Source organism: Cynocephalus volans, chromosome 2 (assembly GCF_027409185.1).
Source record: "Cynocephalus volans isolate mCynVol1 chromosome 2, mCynVol1.pri, whole genome shotgun sequence".
In the NCBI taxonomy this organism is placed as follows: Eukaryota; Metazoa; Chordata; class Mammalia; order Dermoptera; family Cynocephalidae; genus Cynocephalus; species Cynocephalus volans.
Window position 1 is genome coordinate 160,253,334 of NC_084461.1, and position 22,849 is coordinate 160,276,182.

At 34.6% G+C, this 22,849-nt stretch overlaps 1 protein-coding gene across 3 annotated transcripts in view; it reads left to right on the forward strand.

Moving 5' to 3' along the window:
- The window catches only part of CNOT6 (CCR4-NOT transcription complex subunit 6), a 70,936-nt gene extending 48,396 nt beyond the window's left edge, over positions 1–22,540 (forward strand). For 2 of the 3 annotated variants that reach the window (XM_063086116.1, XM_063086118.1), the window contains 8 exons: positions 12,717–12,821; positions 12,903–12,971; positions 14,200–14,357; positions 15,148–15,302; positions 15,891–16,045; positions 16,970–17,200; positions 18,986–19,188; positions 20,616–22,540. In XM_063086116.1, the coding sequence (XP_062942186.1) occupies positions 12,717–12,821; positions 12,903–12,971; positions 14,200–14,357; positions 15,148–15,302; positions 15,891–16,045; positions 16,970–17,200; positions 18,986–19,188; positions 20,616–20,828 (1,289 nt within the window). In that variant the 3' untranslated portion in view covers positions 20,829–22,540. The remainder of the gene's footprint in view (positions 1–12,716; positions 12,822–12,902; positions 12,972–14,199; positions 14,358–15,147; positions 15,303–15,890; positions 16,046–16,969; positions 17,201–18,985; positions 19,189–20,615) is intronic. The other variant, XM_063086117.1, reaches the window with a different exon arrangement.
- Positions 22,541–22,849: the final 309 nt, after the last annotated feature.

A 22,849-nucleotide genomic window follows, 5' to 3' on the forward strand; every position in this document is an offset into this window, starting at 1 on the left:
AGCATACTGTACAACTGCTTCTGAAACAAAAGTCACTGAATGAAGTCTTAAAGAATTGCATTCTTATTTCTTAAAAATACAGTTATAAATGAGGTTTTATTCCTAGAAACTCTTTTTATATTATCATGAAATAACAGTATTCAAAAACCCACAAATGTATGTTCACAAGTGTGTAAAATCATATCCAAAAAACATCAGCATTATAAATGGTTGTTTGGAAAGTGTTTTTCTACGTGGGCCAGACTGGCTGAGACTTCTTAAAATAAAGGCCAGTGATACGTAAGCTGAGGATGCCTTTTTCTGTTATGTCTCCCAGTCTAGCTCTTTTACTTTATTTTCTGTTTTTAAATTTGAAGAACAGAAAAGCACTAAATGTAGCAAACAAAGTGTAGGCATATACTGACCACCAGAATTAACAATATTTTGTCACTTTCGGTTTGATTTTTTTAATGCAGAAGAAATAAGACATTACAGAATGTTGAGGCTCTCTTTGTTCCTTGTTCAGTCATTCTCATGGCAGAGGGAGCTACTGACACATGTTCTTCCAGTTCAAGGTTTTATAATCTTACAGTATATATTTTACAAACCATAATTTGTATTCATCAAGGATTCACAAACTTTATTTGAAGGTAGGGTCATCAGTCACAAATCTTTATACTGATTTAATGTGCGTAAAAGACTCAGAGTATAAATGTGTGGGGAGGTATAGGGCAGTATTTATGGCACCTTTGTTTTTGATGATTCTTTGCTCTCCCATTTCAAAAAGATTTTTTTCTTTTCTTTTAAATACCCACCTCTTCAAAAAGATCTTTTACTCTTTTACGTCTAGACTTTTATGTTTCTTCCTTGCAAGTATGGTTTCACAGACATTTGTTCATCTCAGATATCCTGTTGGACAGTGTTACACATCTGTCTGTAATAGCAATCTTTTCAGTGATTTCACCTGTTTAAGACAAATCTTGTTCTTTTTCCAAGCTTTTGCAGCATACACTTTAATTCTAATTTGGTGCCAGCTACTTCTTAAAGCAATTACTTCATCCTTGCTTTCTCAGAAAGTTTCTATAATTGATTTCTCATGGCAACATAATTTGGAAGAGAGAAAATATATTACATGTATTACATCAGAGTCATGTCTATTAGTTAAATCATACAGAGCCAAAATATTTCTACTTCATAAATCAGTTCATACCGTTTTTTAAAAGTTGACTTCATAGGACTAGCGTGCTTCACTTGTTTTCCATGTTCTTCAGAATTGTGCTACAGTAAAAGGAAGGACTGTGACCCGTAGGTGCTGGTTTACTTTTTTTACTTTTAAACTTTTTATTTTGAGATACTTGTAGATTCACATGCACTGGTAAGAAATAATGCAGAATTGTCCTTGTACCCTTTAGTCAATTTCCCACAGTGATAGCAGCATCTTTCAAAATTGTAGTACAGTATCACAAGCAAAACAGTCAAGATATGGAACATTTTGTGAAATAAGTCAGGCACAGAGAGACGAATACCACATGATCTCACTTACATGATGAATCTAAAAAAGTGGAACTCAGAGAGAGTAGAAATGGTGGTTACCAGAGGCGAGGGGGCGAGGGGAGATGTTACCCTCATTTTAGTTAGATGGGAGGAATAGGTTCTGATGATCTGTTGCACAGTATGGTGACTAAAGTTAACAGTAACATATTGTATATTTCAAAATAGCTAGAGGAATGGATTAAAAATGTTCTCACCACAAAGAAGTGATAAGTGTTTGAAGTGATAGATAAGTTAATTGGCCTGATTTGATCATTCCACAACGTATGCATGTATTGAAACATCACACCCCATAAATGTATACATTTTGTCAGTTTAAAAAAAGATACAGAACATTTCCATCACCAAAGGATTTCTCATATTGTCTTTTTATAGCCACCACCTCTGGTTACTAGAAGAATTTAGTCTTTTTCAAAATTGTTTTAGCTCTTCTAGTTACTTTCCCTTTCCATATAAATTTCTTCCTGCCCCAACTCACTCCTTAACTTCTGACAACCATTGATTTCTTCCGCTTCTATAATTTTGCTGTTTCAAGAATATTACATAAATGGTATCATACCGTATGTAAGCTTTTGAGTTTGGCTTTCTTTTTTTTTTTTTTTTTTTTTTTTTTAAAAGATGACTGGTAAGGGGATCTTAACCCTTGACTTGGTGTTGTGAGCACCACGCTCAGCCAGTGAGCGAACCGGCCATCCGTATATGGGATCCGAACCCGGGGCCTTGGTGTTCTCAGCACCACACTCTCCCGAGTGAGCCACGGGCCGGCCCAGAGTTTGGCTTTCTTTACTCAGGTTAATTCTATTCATTTAGGTTGCTGCATGTATTGATAGTTTGTTCCTTTATATTGATTCCGTGGTATGAATGTCTCATGGTTGGTTTAACCATCCACCTGTTGAAGGACATGTGGGTTGCTTCCAGGTTGGGCCATTACGAGTAAAGCTGCTATGAACGTTTTATGTATAGGTTATTGTGTGAGCATAAGTCTTCATTTTTCTAGGATAAATAGCCAGGAGTGCAATTGCTGGGTCATTTGGAAGTTGCGTGTTTAGTCTTTTAAGAAGTTGCATGTTGAGTTGTTTAAGAAACTTTTTTAGAGTGGCAGTACTGTTTTACATTCTCACCAGTGGTGTATGGATGATCTAGTTTCTCTGCATCCAGCATTTGGTGTTGTCACTATTTTTATTTTAGCAATCTGGTAGATGTGTAGTTATATTTTGTGGTTTTAATAGGCATTTCCCCAGTGGCTAAAGATGTTGAACACCTTTGGGTGTGCTTATTTGTCATCTATATTTCATCTGTGAAAATCTCTTCTTTGCCCGTGTTCTAATTGGATTATTTGCTTTTTTACTGTTATATTTGGGGAGTTCCTTGTATATTCTAGATATTAGTCCTTGGCTGGGTATGTGGTTTGCATGTATTTTCTCCCACTGTGTAGCTTGTCTTTTGAACCTCTTAACAGGGTCTTTTGCATAACAGAAGTTTTTAATCTTGACGAAGTCCAATTTATCAATTTTCTTTTGTGGATCTTTCTTCTGGTGTCAAGTCTGAGAACTCTTTGAATAGCTCTAGATCCCAAAGATTTTTCTCCTGTATTTTGTTCTAAAAGTTTAATGGGGTCATGTTTTACATTTAAGTCTGTGATTCATTTTAGTTTAAAATTGAGTTAACAGATGTAAGGATTAGTTACAGTGTTTTTTTATTTTATTATTTTTTTGCCTATGGATGTCCGAATGCTCCAACACCATCTTTTGAAAGACCGTCTAACCTCCATTGAATTGCTTTTGCACCTTTGTCAAAGTTCAGTTGGGCATATCTGTGTGAGTCTACTTCTGGATTCTCTTCTGTTTCATTGATTTGTGTGTTTGTCTTTCTCTAGACACACAGTGTAACTGTAGCTCTGTGATAAGTATTGAAATGGGGTAGACTGTTAGACTACTAGAAGGTTATTAGAAGACTTTAGTCTTTTTCAAAATTGTTTCAGCTCTTCTAGTTACTTTGCTTTTCCATATAAATTTTAGAGTAGTCTTGTTTGTAGTTACAAAACATATTGCTGGGATTTTGATTGGAATTGTTTTAAACCTGTATATCACATTGGAGAGAATTGACACGTTTACTGTGTTGGATCTTCCAATCCATGAGCATGCCATATGTCTCCATTTATTGAGATCACCTTTGACTTTTCTCATCAGTGTTGTATAGTTTTGGGTATGCAAGTCTTGTACGTATTTTGTTAGATTTATACCTCAGTCTTTTGTTTTAAGTGTTTATAAACAGTACTATATTTAAAATTTTGCTGTTCATGTGTTCATTCCAGGTATATAGAAATACAATGGGTTTTTTTTTAAATGTTTATCTGGTATTCTGCCATCTTGTTGAACTCACTTCTAGGAGTTTTTGTTTTTGTAAACTTTCTTGGGATTTTCTATGTAAAAAATCATGTCATCAGCAAATAGAGTTTTATTTCTTTCTTTCCAATATGTATGCCTTTCTGTTTCTTGCCTTATTGCACTGACTAGAACTTTTAGCACTGTGTTGAAGAGACCAGACATCTCTCCTTGTTCTCAATCTTGAAAAGTATTCAGTCTTTTACTATTAAGTATAATGTTAGCAGTAGATATTTTGTACATGATCTTTATCTTGGCAGATTTTAATTTTTTTATTTTTTATTTTTAGGCTACTGGCCAGTAAGGGGATCTGAACCCTTGATCTTGGTGTTATGAGCAACATGCTCTAACCAAGTGAGCTAACTGGCCAGCCTGTTCTTTATCAATTTGAAGAAGTTTCCCCCTTTTCCTATTTTTCTGAGAATTTTAAATCATGAATGGGTGTTTAATTTTGTCAGACGCTTAGTTTGCATCAGTTGATATGATCATGTAATTTTTCTTCTTTAGCCTGGTAATATGTTGGATTACATTGATTGATTTTCAAATATTGAAGTAGCCTTGCATTCCTGGAATAAACACCACTTGGCCATGGTGTGTAATTCTTTTATTTATTGTTCATTGTTTGCTAATATTTTCTTAAGGATTTTTGCCTCTGTATTCATGAGGGATATTTTTAGTTTTGTTTTATTTGTTTTATATTTTCACTCTTTGCTTTTTGTATCAGGGTAATATTAGCTTCATATAATGAAATTGAAAGTGTTCCCTCATTTTCTGTTTTCTGGAAGAGATTCTGTAGAATAGATGTTAATTTGTTTTTAGATGTTTTGAATAATTTTTCAGTGAAAACATCTGGGCCTGGAGACTTATTTTTTGGTAGCTTTTAAATTACAGATTCATTTACTTAATAGCTGTAGGGCTATTCAAATTATATTTCATAATATGTGAGTTGTGGTAGTTTGTGTTTTCTGAGGAAGATGGTGCATTTCATCTATGTTATTAAATTTGTCTATGTAGGGTTTATAGTATTCCCTTATCCTTTTGATGCCTGCAGGGTCTATAGTGCTACTCCATTTCAGTCCTGATATTGATAATTTTTTCTTCTCTCTTTTTCTTTGTCAGTCTTGTTAGAGGTTTGTTGATGTTATTGATCTTCTCAAAGAAACAGCTTTTAAAATTTTTTCTGTTTTTCATTTCATTGGTTTCTGCTCTTCAGTAGCTTCTTCTTGCTTTGGGTTTATTTTGTTCTTTTTCTCTATGTTCTTTATGAAGTGGGACTAAGATTATTGAATTGAGACTTTTTCCTCTTTTCTAATGTGTACACATGTAATCTATAACTTTTCCTCTCAGCCCTGCTTAACTGTGGCCAGCCACAGATTTTAATATGTTATCTTTTCATTTTCACTAGGTCATTGCATTTTTAAATTTCCTGAGAGACTTCCTCTTTGACATGGATTATTTAGAATTTTCCAAGCGTTTGGAGATTTTCCTGTTGTCTTTCAGTTACTGATTTTTAATGTGATTACATTGTAGTCAGAGAATACAAAGACACTTCAAAAAGTTTGTGGAAAAATAAAATTAAAAGATAATATGAATCTTTCCATGGACTTTTCAAGGTACCCTTATGCGTTCTGTATGATTTCAATTTGTCAAAGCTTATTTTAGGGCCCTGGATATGGTCTATCTTGGTATATATTTCTTGGGCACTGGGGAAAAAATGTGGATTCAGTTCTATATTTTAACCTAATGTCTTTTAGGTTGATGGTGTTGTTGAGTTTTTTGGCCTTTTGTTTGTTGACAGAGGGGTGTTGAAGTCTCCAACTGTAATTACACATTTATATATTTCCCTTTTAGGTCTGTCAGTTTTTGCTTAAGTATTTTGTGGTTCTGTATTTGGTGGGAATACATTTAGAATTGCTATGTCTTCATGGGGGATTGATCCTTTATCATTTGAAGTCCCCTTTATCTGATATTAATATAGTCACTCCTGCTTTCCTTTGATTAATTTTTGCATGACATGTATTTTGTTTCATCCTTTTCCCTTCAACCTACATGTATTTATCGATTAGTTAGTGCTCAAGTCTGCTGTTTTATTTTCTGTTTTCTATTAGTTCTACTTTTTTGTTTCTTTTCTTTTTTCTGCCTTCCTGTGGGTTATGTGAAAAGTCTTTAGATAATCCATTTTTATTTATCTGTAGTGTTTTGAGTGTGTCTGTTTGTATATCTTTTTTAGTGGTTGTTCCAGGTATTACATGGTGTATGTATAACTTACCACACTCTACTGATTTATCATTTTACCAGTTCAAGTGACATATAGAAACCTTAACTTTCTTTACATTCTTTTGTTAACCTCCATTTATAATATAGTTGTTTAAAATATTTTCTCTATATACATTTAGAATCACATCAGTGTTAGAAAATTTTTTTTTTGCTATATGTATTCTCTTTAATTGGAGGATTTCTTAATGAACTTTAAGTACATAAAATACACTAATTTTAAACATACAGGGTTTTCAAAATATGAGTATGTTGGTTTAACATTAATAAAACTATCACCCACATCAACATAAAAAATTTAATTTACGTATGAATGCCATGTTATTTATCACATAGATCTCTTAAAAGTTACATCCTGTCATTGTATGTTTTGTAAATATAAACTATCTTGTTATATGCTTGGATTCTGTCTAATAAAAATGTTGCTCTGTTTCTGAGTTATAATTTCCATTAGATTCATATTATCAATTCTATTTTTCCACGAACTTTTTGAAGTACTCTAGTATCTTTAAGCCCTTTTATCCTTTGTTTTGCACAAATAAATTACAAGGTGGAAACTGATTTTTGACCCAATATGAATCTTTGTAGTAAGAATACTTAACCAGTTTATGGGTATGATAATTCATCTGTACTTCTGTCAATTTATTTTATGCTAATTTTAATGTTTCCTTGCTTTTTGGTTTTTTTTGGTGGCTGGCCAGTATGAGGATCTGAACTCGTGACCTAACTTGCTGTTTTTCTTTTGCTTATACAATCCAAAGTATTGGAATGTATATGTTTTGTTTTTGTCTGCAACACTTATCTCAATATCAAATTTACTTATATTGTTACCGAACCCAAGTCTGGCTGCCTGCCCTATACTAAAACTTTGGTTTGGCTTGGCTTGCCAAAATCTGTTACCCAAGGGCTTTCAGCTATTGGCTTAGGTTTGCCAAAATCTGCTACTGAATCTAACTCCAGTTGCCTGTCCCAAATGAAAAACAAACAACCTGAAAGTCAAATTAATGGTGGAGGAAGTCAGCTTTTACTCAGGAATACCAGTAACCTGAGGAGAGATGTTAGGCAAATCCATCTTTCCAGTAAACCTGAGGGAGAATGGCCAGACTAAAACCTCAAAGACTCAGATTTACTGAGGGTTTTTAAAGAGGTGGTTGAGGGAATGGAATGTGGGAAGTGAAAAGGAGGGAGGGGGATGTGAGCTTTGAGGGCTCTGAGCAAGGAGCCAGATGCAGGGTCTCGCCAAGGTTCAATCTGGTTTCTGTTCCCATCCTTGATGTTATCTTAGGGTCCTGCTGGATTTTGATGAGCTTCAGGGTGGAATCTGTACAGCTTTATTGATATCTTCTTTGGTTTCCTGGGATCTGGATATTTTGTGTCTTGTGGCAAGTTTGCAGTTCCAGGCTAGCTGAAAAACAGCTTTACATTTATGGAAATAATACCATCTTACCCTGTAGCCAAGTTTCAAAATATCAAATAACTATGGGAAAGGAGGGAACACAGAAAAATGCATGCTGACAAAAAAACTGTCTTTTAAAATCTTTTAGAGCCCATGTGGTTTTAGGTCCCAGCATGGCTTCAGTCCTGTTTACTTCGACAGTATGAACTACTGTATCATGCAGTAACTATTGTTTTCCCCCATGTGACATTTACATAAAAGAAGTTTACTATCCACTCCCCTCCCCAACCAGTGATTTGGAAATTTTCTTCTTACACTATCAGTGTTTACATTATAGATAAACTTACTACTTTTTTCCTTTAAATACAGTAAGTAAATTTTATTTATAAAGTAAAATTGTACTACTGTTTTCCAGTTTTGACAAATTAACGTTTAGAATATCTTTACTTCTCCTTCCACAGTGACAAAGCCTTTTTATTTTAGTTTAAGAGTACACGTATCTTTATCTATAATACTACATACTAAAAAGAAAACAGTACTTATTTGCCCAATATATTGAACATGTGGCATGCTCTTTCACAGTTTAAAACTATATAACTGAAATTTTAAACCCAGTTTACAAATCTATTTTTGTATTTATTTTTATTATTCTATCTACAACAATTTAAACTTAAATGCTCCTTAACTAGTTATAATGCTTACCATTAATTCTTTCATGCAATTGCATCTGCTCTTGAGTTACTTCAGTTTATGTTCTCTGTTTGCTGCAGTAAATCATTCAGCAAACTTTTCAGGGAATGTTCTTGGTTGACATACTCTCTCAACCTCTGCATATTTGAGAATGTCTTCCAGTTGCCCTTGTACAGAAATGATAACTTGGCAGGGTATATAATTCTTGGCTCAAAGTTATTTTCCCTTAAAACTATGTAGGTATTGTTCCGTTGTCCTCTGGCATTTAGAGTTGCAAGAGAAAAATCTGAGCTCAGCCTGACTTTTGCCCCTTTATAGATAACTTGCTTTCTCTGTCTGGATACTTGTAGAATTTTTTCTTTATCCTTGAAATTTAAAAATGTCACCAGAATATGTCTAGGTGTTGCTTTCTTTTCATTGAATTTTAAAGGTACCCTGTGGACCTTTTCCATTTGTAGATCTAGTGTGTTCAACTTTGGAAAATTTTCTTCAGTTAGCTCCTTAATTACTGTTTCAGCTCCATTTACTCTGTCCTCTGTTTCAGGTATTCCTATTATGCGTAGATTATATTTCCTGGACCAGCCCGCTAGGTCTTTTTCTCCTCTTTTCTTATCTTGATTTCTTTTCCCTTTTTCTCTGCATTCTGTGAGACTTCACTTGTTTTGCATTTACTTCAGTAATTTGATTTTGTGGACAATCCAGCTTGTATCCTCTCTATAACTCAACTCCATGGGGATAGTTTGTTAAACTCCCTTGTTATACAATTCCTAAACCTTTCTATAGCTTCTATTTACAGCGCTGCATCCGTTTTAAGAGGAGGAATTTTCTTGATTACTTATCTCAGTTCCTTTCTTCTGAACTGCAGTATTATGACCTTTTCAACAGCTCTTCTTAGCAAAGAGGACCAAAAACGAAAATTAAGGGAGGTCTTCCGGGGCACAGAAAATAAAACGACCAGAACGGCTCCCATTACAACATCCATTGTTAGAAAAATTTTTTAACTGCCATACACGATTTAGAAAATGTAGGAGAAGGAAAGCACATATTTCCCCATATCCTTTGTTTACTGTATTCTCTTTTTTTACCTGATGTTCCAAGGTTTCTTCTTTTATCATTTCCTTTCTCTTTAGAGAACTTCCTTTAGTGGTTCCGTTTGGTTAGGTATGCTGGCAACACATTCTCTTAGTTTTTCATCATCTGAGAAAGTATTTCTCCTTCATTCTTAAGAATTATTTTCACCTTAAGCACTTGAAAAATATTGTGCCACTTATTTCTGGTCACTGTGAAATCCTCTGTCATTCAAATTTTTTTCTCCTTACAGGTAAGGTGGTGTTTTTTCTCTGGCAGCTTTCAAGGTTTCTTTTCAGTTTTCAGAGGTTTAGCTATGATGTGTGTTGGTGTGGATTCCTTTTGGTTTGTTCTTTTTGGGAGTTTGCTCAGATTCTTGATTCCGTGGTTTATGTTTCTTGCCAAATTTGGAATGTTTTCAATCATTATCTCTTTGAATACTTTTTCAGCTCTGTCCTCTTTCTCATCTGCTTCCAAGACCTTGACGACATGAATGTTAAATCTTCTGTTATAGTTCCACAAGTCCTGAAGACTCTGTTCTTTTTTCTTTTTTTGGTCTGATTTCTTTTCGTTGTTTAAATTGAGTCATTTCTGATTTCTGTTCTGTCTTCCAGTTCACTGATTCTTTCCCCTGTTCTTCTAGTGTTGAGCCCATCCACTGAGCTTTTCATTTCATTTATTCTGTTTTTCAATTCTCATATTTCCTTTTTTTTTTTTTTTTTTTAATGTTTTATTTGCTGGAGTTTTCTTTTTCTTTGCTGCATCTTCCTGTTTTTTTCATTTGTTTTAAGCATGTTTGTAATTTTTCATTGGAGCATTTATATCATGACTGTTTTATTTTGGTCAGATAATTCTAATATTTTTGTCAGCTCACTGTTGGAATCTATTGTTTATCTTTTTTCATTTGAAATCTTCCTAGTTCTTGGTGTGATGAATGTTTTTCAGTTGAAACTGGACTTATCACACTATGTAATGAGACTCTGGATCTTACTTAAACTTTTTGGTTTAGCTGGCTTTCTCTATCACTGCTCGGGCCAGGGAAGCAGGGGCACTGTCTCCTCACTGCCAGAGAAGGAAGAACTTCAGGTTTCACTTAGCCTCTGTTGACATTACTGTTCAGTTGAAGTGGCAGTTTTGGCTCTCCATGTGGTCTCCAGACACTGTATTGATGTGGCATTATTAATTGCTGGGAGATGGTGATAGTCTTGACTCTACTTGGCCTCCTCTGACATCATCCCCAGAAGGGAGGTAGAAGAAAGCCTCCTTGTTGATGGAGGAGGAGGATCCATTATTACCTGGAGGGTATGAAAGTTCCAGCTCTGACATTACTCCAGCAGGGATGTTGGAATGCCTTCTTTCTTCCTCGGGAGGGTGGAAGTCTAGGCTCCCCACTTGGTCTTTGCTGGAGAGAGTGGAGATAAAGCTTTTTTTTTTTTTTCTTTGGTGTTTAGCTAGAATAGAGTGGTTCTTATCTAAAACTTTTGTCTTTCTAGGCAGCCCTTTTCTGGTCCTTTGGCTTTGTTGGGATTTTTCTGGTCTATACCCACTGGTGTTTCCACGTTACTGGCTTTGTCATCTCCACATCTGGGAAGTAGGCAAAAAGTAAACCCAGGGAACTCACCACTGTGTCATTTCTCAGATCCTGAGGTCTCTAATCATTCTGCCTTCTCTCCACGTTTCAGAATCTTATGTTTGTTTTACACATAATATACAGGGTTTTTAGTTGTACTTAGTGGGAGCAGTGGGGTAAAGCATGTTAATTCCATCTGTGCAGAAACAACTTCTCTCGTTTACTTTTGTTTATTATTTCTGAAGATTCAGTAACATGTTTTAATTCCAGAATTTTGTTGTTGTTTTTGTTAACTTTATGTATATTATATTCTTTTTCCAGGCAATGAAGAGCAAATTAATTTTAAATTTAAAGGAATTCCAAAAAGCAAGCAGACACTCGGGGAAATACACAATTGGGCTTCATATGAATTTTATTAGTCATAAATGGATGTTTGTGTTTGGGGATGGTTTTTAATTTTTAAAAAAAGATCTTAGAGGGGAGGATCATATAGTTATGGTCACCTCTAAATATTTTTTGTGCTAGAAAATAGTAAAAAGACAGTGTCGGTGTTGGCCTGATTAGAATGAGCAGCTTACCGAGTACTAAGAAGTTTTTGGTTGACTTCATTTTCTCAAGATATGCTTAATAAAGGGTGCTGGTAACTTTTGGGTTGTGACTGCACCTGTCTCACAGGATTGTGACTAAATGAAAATATGAAAGGTCTGTGCTTTTATAAGGGAATGATACTCTTATAACTTGTCTTCCTGCAAAAACATATTTTGTACTTACAGCAGCACATTTTTTACCTTTATAATTCTTAGACTACTAGGGTATTAAATAGTTCTAGTATTTACCAACTTCTTCTATTCTGAGTTTGCCTTTCCTTTTAGATCCTATCACCTAGTCCTCATTCTGCCTTTTGAGTATAGTCTTTCACAAGAATATGGGGTAAACACTTTTTTCTTTGGGCTGTGATCATTCTTTTATATCATATCCTTTCGTTTTTCTTCATTTGGTATGGTTAAAATCTTTCACTGTTTTATCTGCCTTTTTCAATCTATAGAGTTTATCAGGTCTTTCTTAAAGTAGAGCTGTGGCATCCAGAATAATACACACCACTTGTGTAGCATGAATAGGAACTTTGCTTTTGAAGCACTGCATTGTACTGTTATTTCTCATATGTATATAAGAAATCTTCCTGAGAGGATTTGAAACTCTCATAGATACATGTAAATCATTGTATTTGCTTTCATTTTTGGCACTTAGAAAACAGTTATTGAATTTACAAATAGCTCATGGCCATGGGATTTTTCCCCTTTCCTTAGTGAGTTATCTCTTAAACCAAATATGCCCCATCTCTTTACTTTATTTTGTATTTGTCATTAGGATGTTTTCTTGTTAGCTTTTTGGCATTCTTAAATTTTCATTCTCTGAGTCATTATATTATACTGCTGTCATCTTTCCCTTCTCTAATCCCTCTTCCCACCACCACCAATCCAGTTTCACTCACTTTTGATCATTATAACCACGTATGTTATTGAAATTGTTGGTGAGGCAGGGTCAGATACCGAGCACTACTACAACACTTCTAGGTTGACATCAGTCCATTCATTATAATTTTTTGGTTACCTCTATAGAACATAGTAGTAATCATTTTTACTCTTCACATCAAAAACTGAAAAAATAATGTTTTCTGTAGTTTGGTATGTTACTAGTAACTATAACATTGTTATAGATCTGATAATTTTGACACATTTTTCAATTTTGAAATATTTTGGTACTTGTCTTGGTTTCATTTTATCTATTTTAAAAATATTTCCAGGAAATCCACTTACCCAGGATATATTGAACCTCTATCAGGAACCAGATGGAACAAGAAGGCTACTGAACTATTTGCTTGATAATTTGTCAGGTACTGCAAAAAGAAGTAAGTGGTCATTTGTTTAAACCTTTTTATTAGGAAGAAGTGTAAGAATATTGCTTAATTCTGTGTTTTCTATTCAACTAGTTTCAACAGAACAACCACCCCCAAGATCTTGGATTATGTTACAAGAACCAGATAGAACAAGGCCAACTGGTTGGTAACCTTATTTTTTAACTCTTATTTTTACTTGGTCTCTGTAAGCCTAACAGTGTTGTTGGCATGGTTTAGATTATGGACAGCATTAAGGTGGAATGCTTAAGATTGATTGGTTTGAGAGGTCATAATAAAGACTTAATTCTTGCTCACCTGGCCTCTATGTTTACTGTGCTATAGAAAGTATGCTATAAAGCAGTGCTTCTCAAATGGGGGCAATTTTATCTCCCAGAGGACATTTGGCAATGTCTGGAAGCAATTTTGATTGTGAAGTGCTACTGGCATCTAGCAGGTAGAGGACAGGGATGCTGCTCAAAATCCTTAAGTGCACAGCCTTACAACAAAGAATTAACCCACCCAAAATGTCAGTAAAGTTTCCAGTTCTTAGCATGTTGCAAATGTGTTTCACACTACAAAATTGTAAGATAGCTAAAACCCTTACTTGAGAGAAAAATTGAACTAATGACCTCTAATCTCCTTTTAACCCAAATGCTGTGAAAATAGTTCGGGAGCTTTCATAACACAGCCAAAACCCTTACTTAAGAGAGCAATTGAACTAATGACCTTTAATCTCCTTTTAACCTAAATTCTATGAAAATAATTTGGGAGCTTCTGTGGCATGCGTACCAGGATTTGGTCTAGGATACCCCTTTCCTTTTGCATGAATTAACAATAGGTTCTCTATAGAAGAAAACTAGACATGCCTATTAAGGAAACTACTTGTCATATTTCCACATCCTACACTAACCATTGGTGGTGTAGTGGAGGGAGTATAGAAATGAGGAACCGTGGTCTTAGAGTCTGAAAAGCTCAAGTTCTTAGTCTTTTAGCTTCCAAACCCCTGCATACTTCTGTAGCAGGTAATACATTGTGTTCTTTTTTTTTTTTTTTTTTGTCTTTTTCGTGACCAGCACTCAGCCAGCGAGTACACCAGCCAATCCTATTTAGGATCCGAACCCGCGGCGGGAGCGTCGCTGTGCTCCCAGCGCCGCACTCTCCCGAGGGCGCCACGGGCTCAGCCCGTATACATTGTGTTCTAACTTGTTCATGTATCTATCCTCCTTTTATTATCATCTTTTTCTAGCCCCCATGTCTGGCATATAGGAGCTTTTCAGTGAATATAGAATGAATGAGTAAAGTCAAACTTAACATTTAAGTGAAAACTATTACCGAAATTATTTTTTTTTTCTGCCGTGTGTGTGAATAAGTAAAGTTATCTTTCCTACAGCCTTGTTTTCTGTCATGTGCTATAATGTTCTTTGTGATAAATATGCGACCCGGCAGTTATACGGCTACTGTCCATCATGGGCACTAAATTGGGACTACAGGAAAAAGGCCATTATTCAAGAAATCTTGAGCTGCAATGCTGATATCATAAGTCTTCAGGTAAGTCATACAGAACAGTGTTTAAAATGTATAAATCCCCCAGCACTGATAGAGCAAAGAGCAAACTAAGAATGCATTACACTGACATATTTGAAGTCTCAGCTTTAGCAGTTGTTAAAATACTGGGTTTCTCTGTTTAAAAATCTTGGGAGCACTACCTGTTTTGTAGCACTGTGCTGCCAAATAAATCAAATGAGTTAAGATGGGTTTTAAGCATTTCTATGACAGCTAAATGTTCTTCCTTCTTCCATTGTCCCTGCACAATATTTTTGAATTGGATGGTGAAGTTACTGAAATTGTGGCATTGCTAAGGTATAATTTTACTTTACCACCAATGGTATGAGAATAATTAGGGCATAGTGGAAAGAGGATTGAACCTGGTTAGACAGTAACTTTGCGTTCTCAGTCCAACTCCCATAATAATTTACATGATCTTAGGCAAGTCACTTTCTGCCTGTGGGTCTGAAATTATGATCTGTGTTGTTCCTTCTACTTTGATTCTTATTCCACATTAGTTCTAAGACATAAGGAAATATACATGTAAGGATATTTGTTTTTCCATTCATTATTCTCAAGCAACAAAGAATTGACCTTGGCAACTGGTACCTTTAAATTGACAAGTAGTTGTTCTGAGTGGTTTCAGATAAATTACATCGAAAAGATGTTACGTTCTTTAATCTACAGATCACACCTTTGAAATTATTTCAAGCTTTCAAACTATGCATACATAGTTAATGCATAGGACTGATTTTTGTCTTATGAAGTAACTTTGCCATTTTCAATTTTTCAGGAGGTTGAAACGGAACAGTATTACAGTTTTTTTCTGGTAGAACTGAAAGAGCGTGGCTATAATGGGTTCTTTAGTCCTAAGTCTAGAGCTAGGACAATGTCAGAACAAGAAAGAAAACATGTTGATGGCTGTGCAATATTCTTCAAGACAGAAAAGTAAGTTATCTCTTTTTAAAAAAGAAAATTTATTCAATATTTGCAGGGCGGGGACCACGAGTGTGAAAATTAATTGGCAAATAAGAGAATGAGGCACTATATTATTAGTTAAGAAAATGATACAATTTAAATTTGTTTTTAATGATCAGAAATAATCTTGTTTTGGAGACATGCTTAAAGTGCTGCTGTTTCTTCAGGTGTTTTCTAGAGTTTAATTCCAATTATTAATTGAAACACCGTGTTGTTAAAGTTCCCTCTAGGATGGGAGGATTCTTAAACCTATACTTTGGAAAAGAATTGTGTAAATATTCCAAGATGAAATATTTCAACATGAAACCTAAGCAGAAGATTACTACATTATCTTATATTGTAAAGGTATTTTAAGATGTTGTTTCTATCAGTAACAGACTGAGAAAAACTTTAAATGGATGTGGGAAGCTTGGTGCTAAGTGTGGAAGATTTTCCATTATGTGATTTAAGTGCCATTGTATCTGTTAAAGAAATCTGGGAAAACTATGTTTCCCACAAAGCTAATATCTTGGTATTCCCAATTCTGTTTTTGTGTGTGTGTTTTTGTTTTTGTTTTAGATTTACATTGGTTCAGAAACACACTGTTGAATTTAATCAGCTAGCAATGGCAAATTCAGAAGGGTCTGAAGCTATGCTGAACAGAGTCATGACAAAAGATAACATTGGAGTTGCAGTACTGCTAGAACTTCGAAAGGAATTGATTGAAATGTCATGTGAGTGACCCTTTCATTTCCTGTACAATTGACCTCTAAAATTTAATAGTTCTGACTAGCCATCTTAAAAAAGAGCAGAAAACAAATTTCATTATGTATTCATAGTCTTGTCTAACACCTGAAGAAACTCAGTGAGATTTTGTCTTTTCTAAAATATCATCTCTCTTTTTCTCTACCACAAAGCTTAAGATGAGAATGCATTGCCCAGAAAGGAATTACAAACCTTGAAAGGCATAAAGCAAAAAATATTTTTGCTCTCAAGAATAAATGTTGAAGTAAATATTCATTAAAATAACTTCAGGAATAAGAACTCCATACACTTTCATAATTTCTTGACAGCAAGGATATTCTATAAGCTAATTTCTCTTCCCGACCTACTTACAATAATTATTTTAAAGATCTTGAGTTTTGGATAAATTGACCACTTATTTCAAATAAAAGTATATTTACAGTGACCATCATGCTGAGACTGAAACTTTTATCACTTGAAGAGCAGTTGGAACTGGGGATATTTAATGTCTAGGATGGGAAAAATGAAAGATAGAACTTAATGACTATCTTAAATATATCTAAGAAGGAGGATTCAGATTTAATTTCGTGAGGCTTGATTTAGGAAATCTGTAAGACCAAAAGTTTTCAAAGGGACAGAACTATTTTAAAATCAAGCTGTTTAAAATAAAATGGGCTGTCTTTGTACAGGTAGAGAATACCATGTGCTGGAATTATCAAACAGAGGTTTAGATGTCTATCTCTCAGGTTTGTTATAGGACATATTTAGTCATCAGGTGGGAAATTGTTATGTAAATTTCAGGGTTCTTTACAATTCTGAGACTTTAAGATATCCCTTGTTTTCAGACTTTATAAAAACATATGGGCTGATGGGTGGGTTTTGTCTATTTGTTTTTTTCTTTTGATATAATGTAGCTGGAAAGCCACATCTTGGAGCAGAAAAACAACTTATTCTTGTTGCTAATGCTCATATGCATTGGGACCCTGAGTATTCTGATGTGAAGTTGGTACAAACTATGATGTTCCTCTCAGAAGTGAAGAACATTATTGATAAAGCCTCTCGAAGCCTCAAATCTGGTGTATTGGGAGAATTTGGAACTATTCCACTTGTGTTATGTGCAGATCTTAATTCTTTGCCAGACTCTGGTAAGAAAAGACTATTATTTTATATAGAATAATTTTTGGCTTAAAATGTTTTTGTAATATATTGTTCCTGATAATTTCAAGTTCAATCAAAATGAAAATTCAGTTTGTAGTGGCAGCCATACAATTTTTTTGTGTGGGGTAGGAGGGCATTTTGAAAATGAAATGGTGTTGTGGAGCCTAAAGAGGAAGGATATTAATCATCTTTGGTAAACACGTAGGTGATGACTTGAAATAATTTTTTGAAGAACATATAGTTTGTATTTTATTAGCCCTAAGTCTTATACGAAAAGTTCTTCAAAAGTTCATGGAAAGATTTGTATTATCTTTTAATTCTATTTTCCACAGATTTTCTGAAGTGCCCTTGCATAATCCAAACCCTTTGGGATTCCAGCATATGCTAATATAATCACAGTTTATTGCATATATTACAGGATCTCAAATTTTGTTTCTTTTGGTGACTTGATTAGAAAAATACACCTCAGATGGAAATTGAGAACCTTTATTTACACAAATTAGTCAAGTGAATTTCACACACAAAAAAGAGCAAGGATCTTATTTTTTTGTCACAAAGTAGAAGAATACAGAAAGCCATATCCTGAATACTTTTCCATAGATAGTACAGAGAATAAACCATAGCCCATGTGATGCCAAACTAAATATTTCTTCCTTTTTGTATCCTTTTCAGTTCCTTGTTTATACTCTCAAACACACACAAATACTTTTCCTTGTATACATACAGGTGTTTGGAGTAGATAAATTTGGTAGCACATTGTTGCCATCACAATAGATAAGAGGCATTAAAAAGAAACTGCTAAAATTTGTTTTCAGAGAACAATAAAAGTATCTAAATAAAGGTATCTGGATTTCTTCAGTCTGTCTCATCAAGCCGTCTGGGGATTACTGCTACTGAAGCATTTGAGGGTTATTCTCTGGCAATTTCTCTGCATGCTTTCCGCCTTCTGTATAGCTACAGAGTATCTGAGGAGCAAGGAGAGAATCTAGTCAAATTATACACATCTAAGACCCATTTCCGTGTTGGAAAATAATAGTATTTTAATAGCAAACACATGGGAAAATGTCCAACCTTGCTAACTAATTAAATGAAAATTAAAATATATTTGCAGAGCCCATCTTACACTTAGGAAATTGGAAAATTAGTGTCCAGGGATGAAGTTGCTCTGTAACTAACTGGTGACATTTTTTTCCATAGTTAGCAATATTATAAAATGGCACATTCAGTCCTAATTTTAGGATTTTATATCAAATATATTTTGTATCAAGTAGCGTAAACAGAAACATACATACTAAGATATTGATTGTGGTGTTATTTTTAATTCTTTTTAAAAAGTGGAGCCCTGGATTGTAAAATATAAGCAACTAGTTTAGCAAATACAAGCGTACTTCTAAAGTCTGTGGGAAAAACAATTAAAAGATAATGGAAATCTTTACAGGGACTTTTTGAAGTACCCTTATATTATACACCAGTCTAGTTGTATTATGCAGTCATTAAAGAAAGATAATTGGGAAGACATATGTTCATGTGATACAGTATTAAATGCTTTTGAAGCAAAGTATAAAATATTCAGTATGCTGTGGTTACAACTATGTAAAAAATAGATTTGTATAAGTTCTGGCAAATGTGAAAAAAAAGACATTTTAGAAAGTGGGAATATGTGTGGTTTAAAACTATTTACTGTTGCATAATTTATTTTTAGTTACACTGTACAGTTTTATATACTGTATATTATACTTAACAATGAAAAAATACATTTCTCTTCATTATAGGTGTTGTAGAATATTTGAGCACTGGTGGAGTAGAAACAAATCATAAAGACTTTAAAGAACTGAGATATAATGAAAGTCTTACAAACTTCAGCTGTAATGGGAAGAATGGAACAACCAATGGAAGGATCACGCATGGTTTCAAGTTAAAGAGTGCCTATGAGAGTGGCCTGATGCCTTACACAAATTACACATTTGATTTCAAGGTGTGTCTTGAGATTGATAAGCTTTTAAAACCTCCATTTTCCTAGCGAGTCTTGGAACTTCATTATGTTTTAAATAGTGGTATTTGTTCAGACTGGAATTAAACAATCTTGAACTCGTTGACAGCATATTCTTTTATTACTCCTCTGTAGAGTCCTGTGTGATTGGTGTCACATCTTTACTTTATAAATACCCGTTAGAATATTTTCCAGGATAAGAAGTCAGATGAAGTAATAGTCATAAATTAATTCCTAAACTAACTTTTACATTTTGGGGGCATTGTGCTCATTACTGACAGCTAGATATGCAGTACTAAAGTATCTAATTTGGAGTCACTTGAGGTGAGGTGTTCCTTCTCTCATATTTTAATTTAATTGAAATTACTACTTTGAGTGCCAAAATGTGGTTTATATTTTTAGTATCAGTGATTGTTTAGGGCTATGTCACTTTCTTGTGTTTAGCTGTCCTTTTTAGCCACTTTTTGTTTTTCTGATCTCTTAAATCCCAGTTTTCTATTTCTGACCTGCTGGAAAAATAATCAGTCAGATTAGATTGTGTGTTAGAGTATAAATAAGAACTTAGGTAAAATCTCAGGAGCTCTTGTACCTTAGAGCATAGAAATTATGACCTGTTTGTCCTTAAGTGCCCTTTCCTTTTAGATTCTTTTCTTTTTTTTTGGTGGCTGGCCAGTACAGGGATCAAAACCTGTGGACTTGGTGTTATAAGGCTGCTGTCTAACCAACTGAGCTAACCAGCCAGCCCTCCTTTCCTTTTAGATTCTTAAGCAGACTGTTGGAAAAGGAGGCAAGGGTGATAACCAAAGGGTGAGAAGACAGGGGTTTTTTCCTTTTGTTCCTGTTGCTGATATAGAGACAGGAAGACGAAGAAGACACTTGAACATGCTTCAGGCCTTTAGGCCAAGAGCATGTGGAGGAGAGGCTTAAATTACAGCAGAAGAGGGTAAAACCAGAAGATCCGCAACTATGAGCTAGATGCCCTGCCTAGTTGCTGCTGAGGATATGAAGGGCAGGTAGAGACAGCCCTGCCCTTGTGCAGCTGTGGTCTGGTGTGAGAGGCAGGTCTCAGCCACGCTAATGAGTATGTAATTACACCTTGGGATGGGCATTAGCAAAGGACAAGAATTGGTGGTAGGAGGCATTAAGTAGGTTGGGAGCAGGATTCAGAAAGAAAAGTGATGAAACCTGGCATTTGAAGATTGAGAAAGAATTAACCAGATGACAAATAGAAGAAAATTTTCCAGGTAGAAGGAACAGCATGTGTGCAGGCCCTGGGGCAAGAAAGAGCTTGGCACCTTAAAGGTTTCCTTTGTTTTGTTTTGTTTAACATGATTGTAAGGGTGTCTTGAAAGCAGTCAGTATTTCAGTGTTATCTTATGTGGGGCCTTGTTTTTCTTTTCCTTCTTTTTTAGGGTATAATTGACTACATCTTCTATTCTAAACCTCAGCTGAACACTTTAGGCATCCTGGGACCTCTGGACCACCATTGGCTAGTTGAGAATAATATCAGCGGCTGCCCACATCCACTCATCCCCTCCGACCACTTCTCACTTTTTGCACAACTGGAGCTCTTACTGCCTTTCCTGCCCCAAGTTAACGGCATTCACCTTCCTGGCAGGAGGTAGTCAAGTACCTTCAGACGACCACCTCAATTTTACTTTAAACTCGTGAAAATCTGAATATAGGGGAGTGAGGTATGGCCACTAGGGATTTTTTTTTCTTAATGATGATTTGAATTTTCAATCTGATTATTTGATAAGGATATAATATGAAAGCCAGGTGCTAGCAACAGACAAATTCTGAGCCCAATATGCTTTATATATTGCTAGACAGGGATTGGTGTATTTGCACCTATCTTTAATTTGTTACAAGTATTTTTCCTGTTTCTTCTATCCAATATAATATTTTCATGCCTTGAAATAGGAAAATGTTTGAACAGCATATTCTCTTTGCACAGAAATCTGTAGCACTATTTTTTTGAGGCCAGTAGTAACATCCAGAGACCATTCTTCCATACTTTACTCCCTCCTTTTTCAGACTTGTTTGTAAAATATAGAATTTGAATTTAGCCTTTATGATTGTATATGATCCATAGAAGACCTGATTTATGAAATTTTGTACTAAAAAAATCAGATTTGGAAATGATGATTGTATTGTAAACTAAGGCTAATTTTTTTTTTAAACCTGTTTCATGTGTTATAAAGGCCAGCTTGTAAAAGAAGTTGCAACAGACTTTCTCTGCTAATGATTTGCACTGTTAGGGTTTTGTTAGCCCTTTTATACTACTTTTTTTAAAAACTGAGAACATTGCTCTTTAAATCTAAATCTGCTTAAACCTTAGGACATTTTCTTGGAACCAGAGGCAACTTATTCATGAATTTCTGAATTTTTATGAAAGCTATCTACCAGGACAGATAAGCTGAACATTGAATGATCTGTAGGCATTTATGGACCGAATGTAATAGTTATATATGTACATTCTGATATTTTTAAATCTTTAACTTCTTTAAGTTAAAAAATTATAGCTGCTTAGGTACAGCTTTTTAACTCCTTTTTAAGACACTTCCTGTCCTATCTCCACAGTGCCTGCCTAAATTTGTTCTCACCAAGCACTGCCTGTGCATGCAGAGAAAATCTGTGCATCCTCTTTTATATTTTTAAAATACCGTTTAGCGTTTGTGAGAATATTATGAAAATGCTTTTGTCTGAGCTGTGGCTTTTTTCCCGTAGTGAAGCATTAAATATCACATTTTGGAACATATTCATAGGGTGGGTCCCTGGGTCTTTGCTCACCAGACCCAAGCACTGCTTCTTAGTGTCATTGCACAGTGCTGTTTGTCACCCAGAATACTACTATCATGTGAATTCTTTTTGTTACTCATGTATTCCTTAGTCTCTATTTTTCAAAGAAAATCATTCCTTTTTAAAGAAAAAGTAATTTTCCGTTTATGAAGCAGTATAAATTAGATGCATTTTCAAAACAGGTCCCTAAGACAGTTCTTCAGATCATTTTTAAAGTGATGACTAAGTCATATTAATATGTGAACAAAGATAAAAGTTATATTGTATTTTGCCCATAGTGCTATTAGATTAAAGATTAAAGCCAGCTTAACTTTGCAAGTTAAATCATATATATTCTGTTCTCATTCATTCATTTTTCTCTCAAAAATCAAATAAATTCAGAGGGAGCTTGGTCTAACTGCTTTTGTTTCAACTGCAAGCAGGTGGGGAGCAAAAGGACATGTGAGTGTTAAGAAGAAAAAATTGTTGAACATTAACAATTTTTATACAGAGAATGAGTCATTTTGGATAATGACTTAAATTTTATGAAAAATGCTTAGCACTTAAGTGTGCTTATTCTGTTTTTAAGAGAAAATGAAATTACATACTGTTTAAATAAATGATTTTATTTTTCTTTTTAAAAAATTCTTCAAAAGTTTTGATCTTGAATCTTTGTCTTGGACCTGGTTTTTCCTTTGAGGTTTTTAAAAAGATTTTGTGTGATTTTTTTTTTTTTTCCACTTTTTGTTTAAGTTGTGCTGACACCAAACATGTCCAGTACATTGGAAAGCTGGTATTATTGATGTAGAACCAGTGCATAACTTTTTATGGGGTTTTTGAGTTTTGTTTTTGTTTTTTTGTAAGG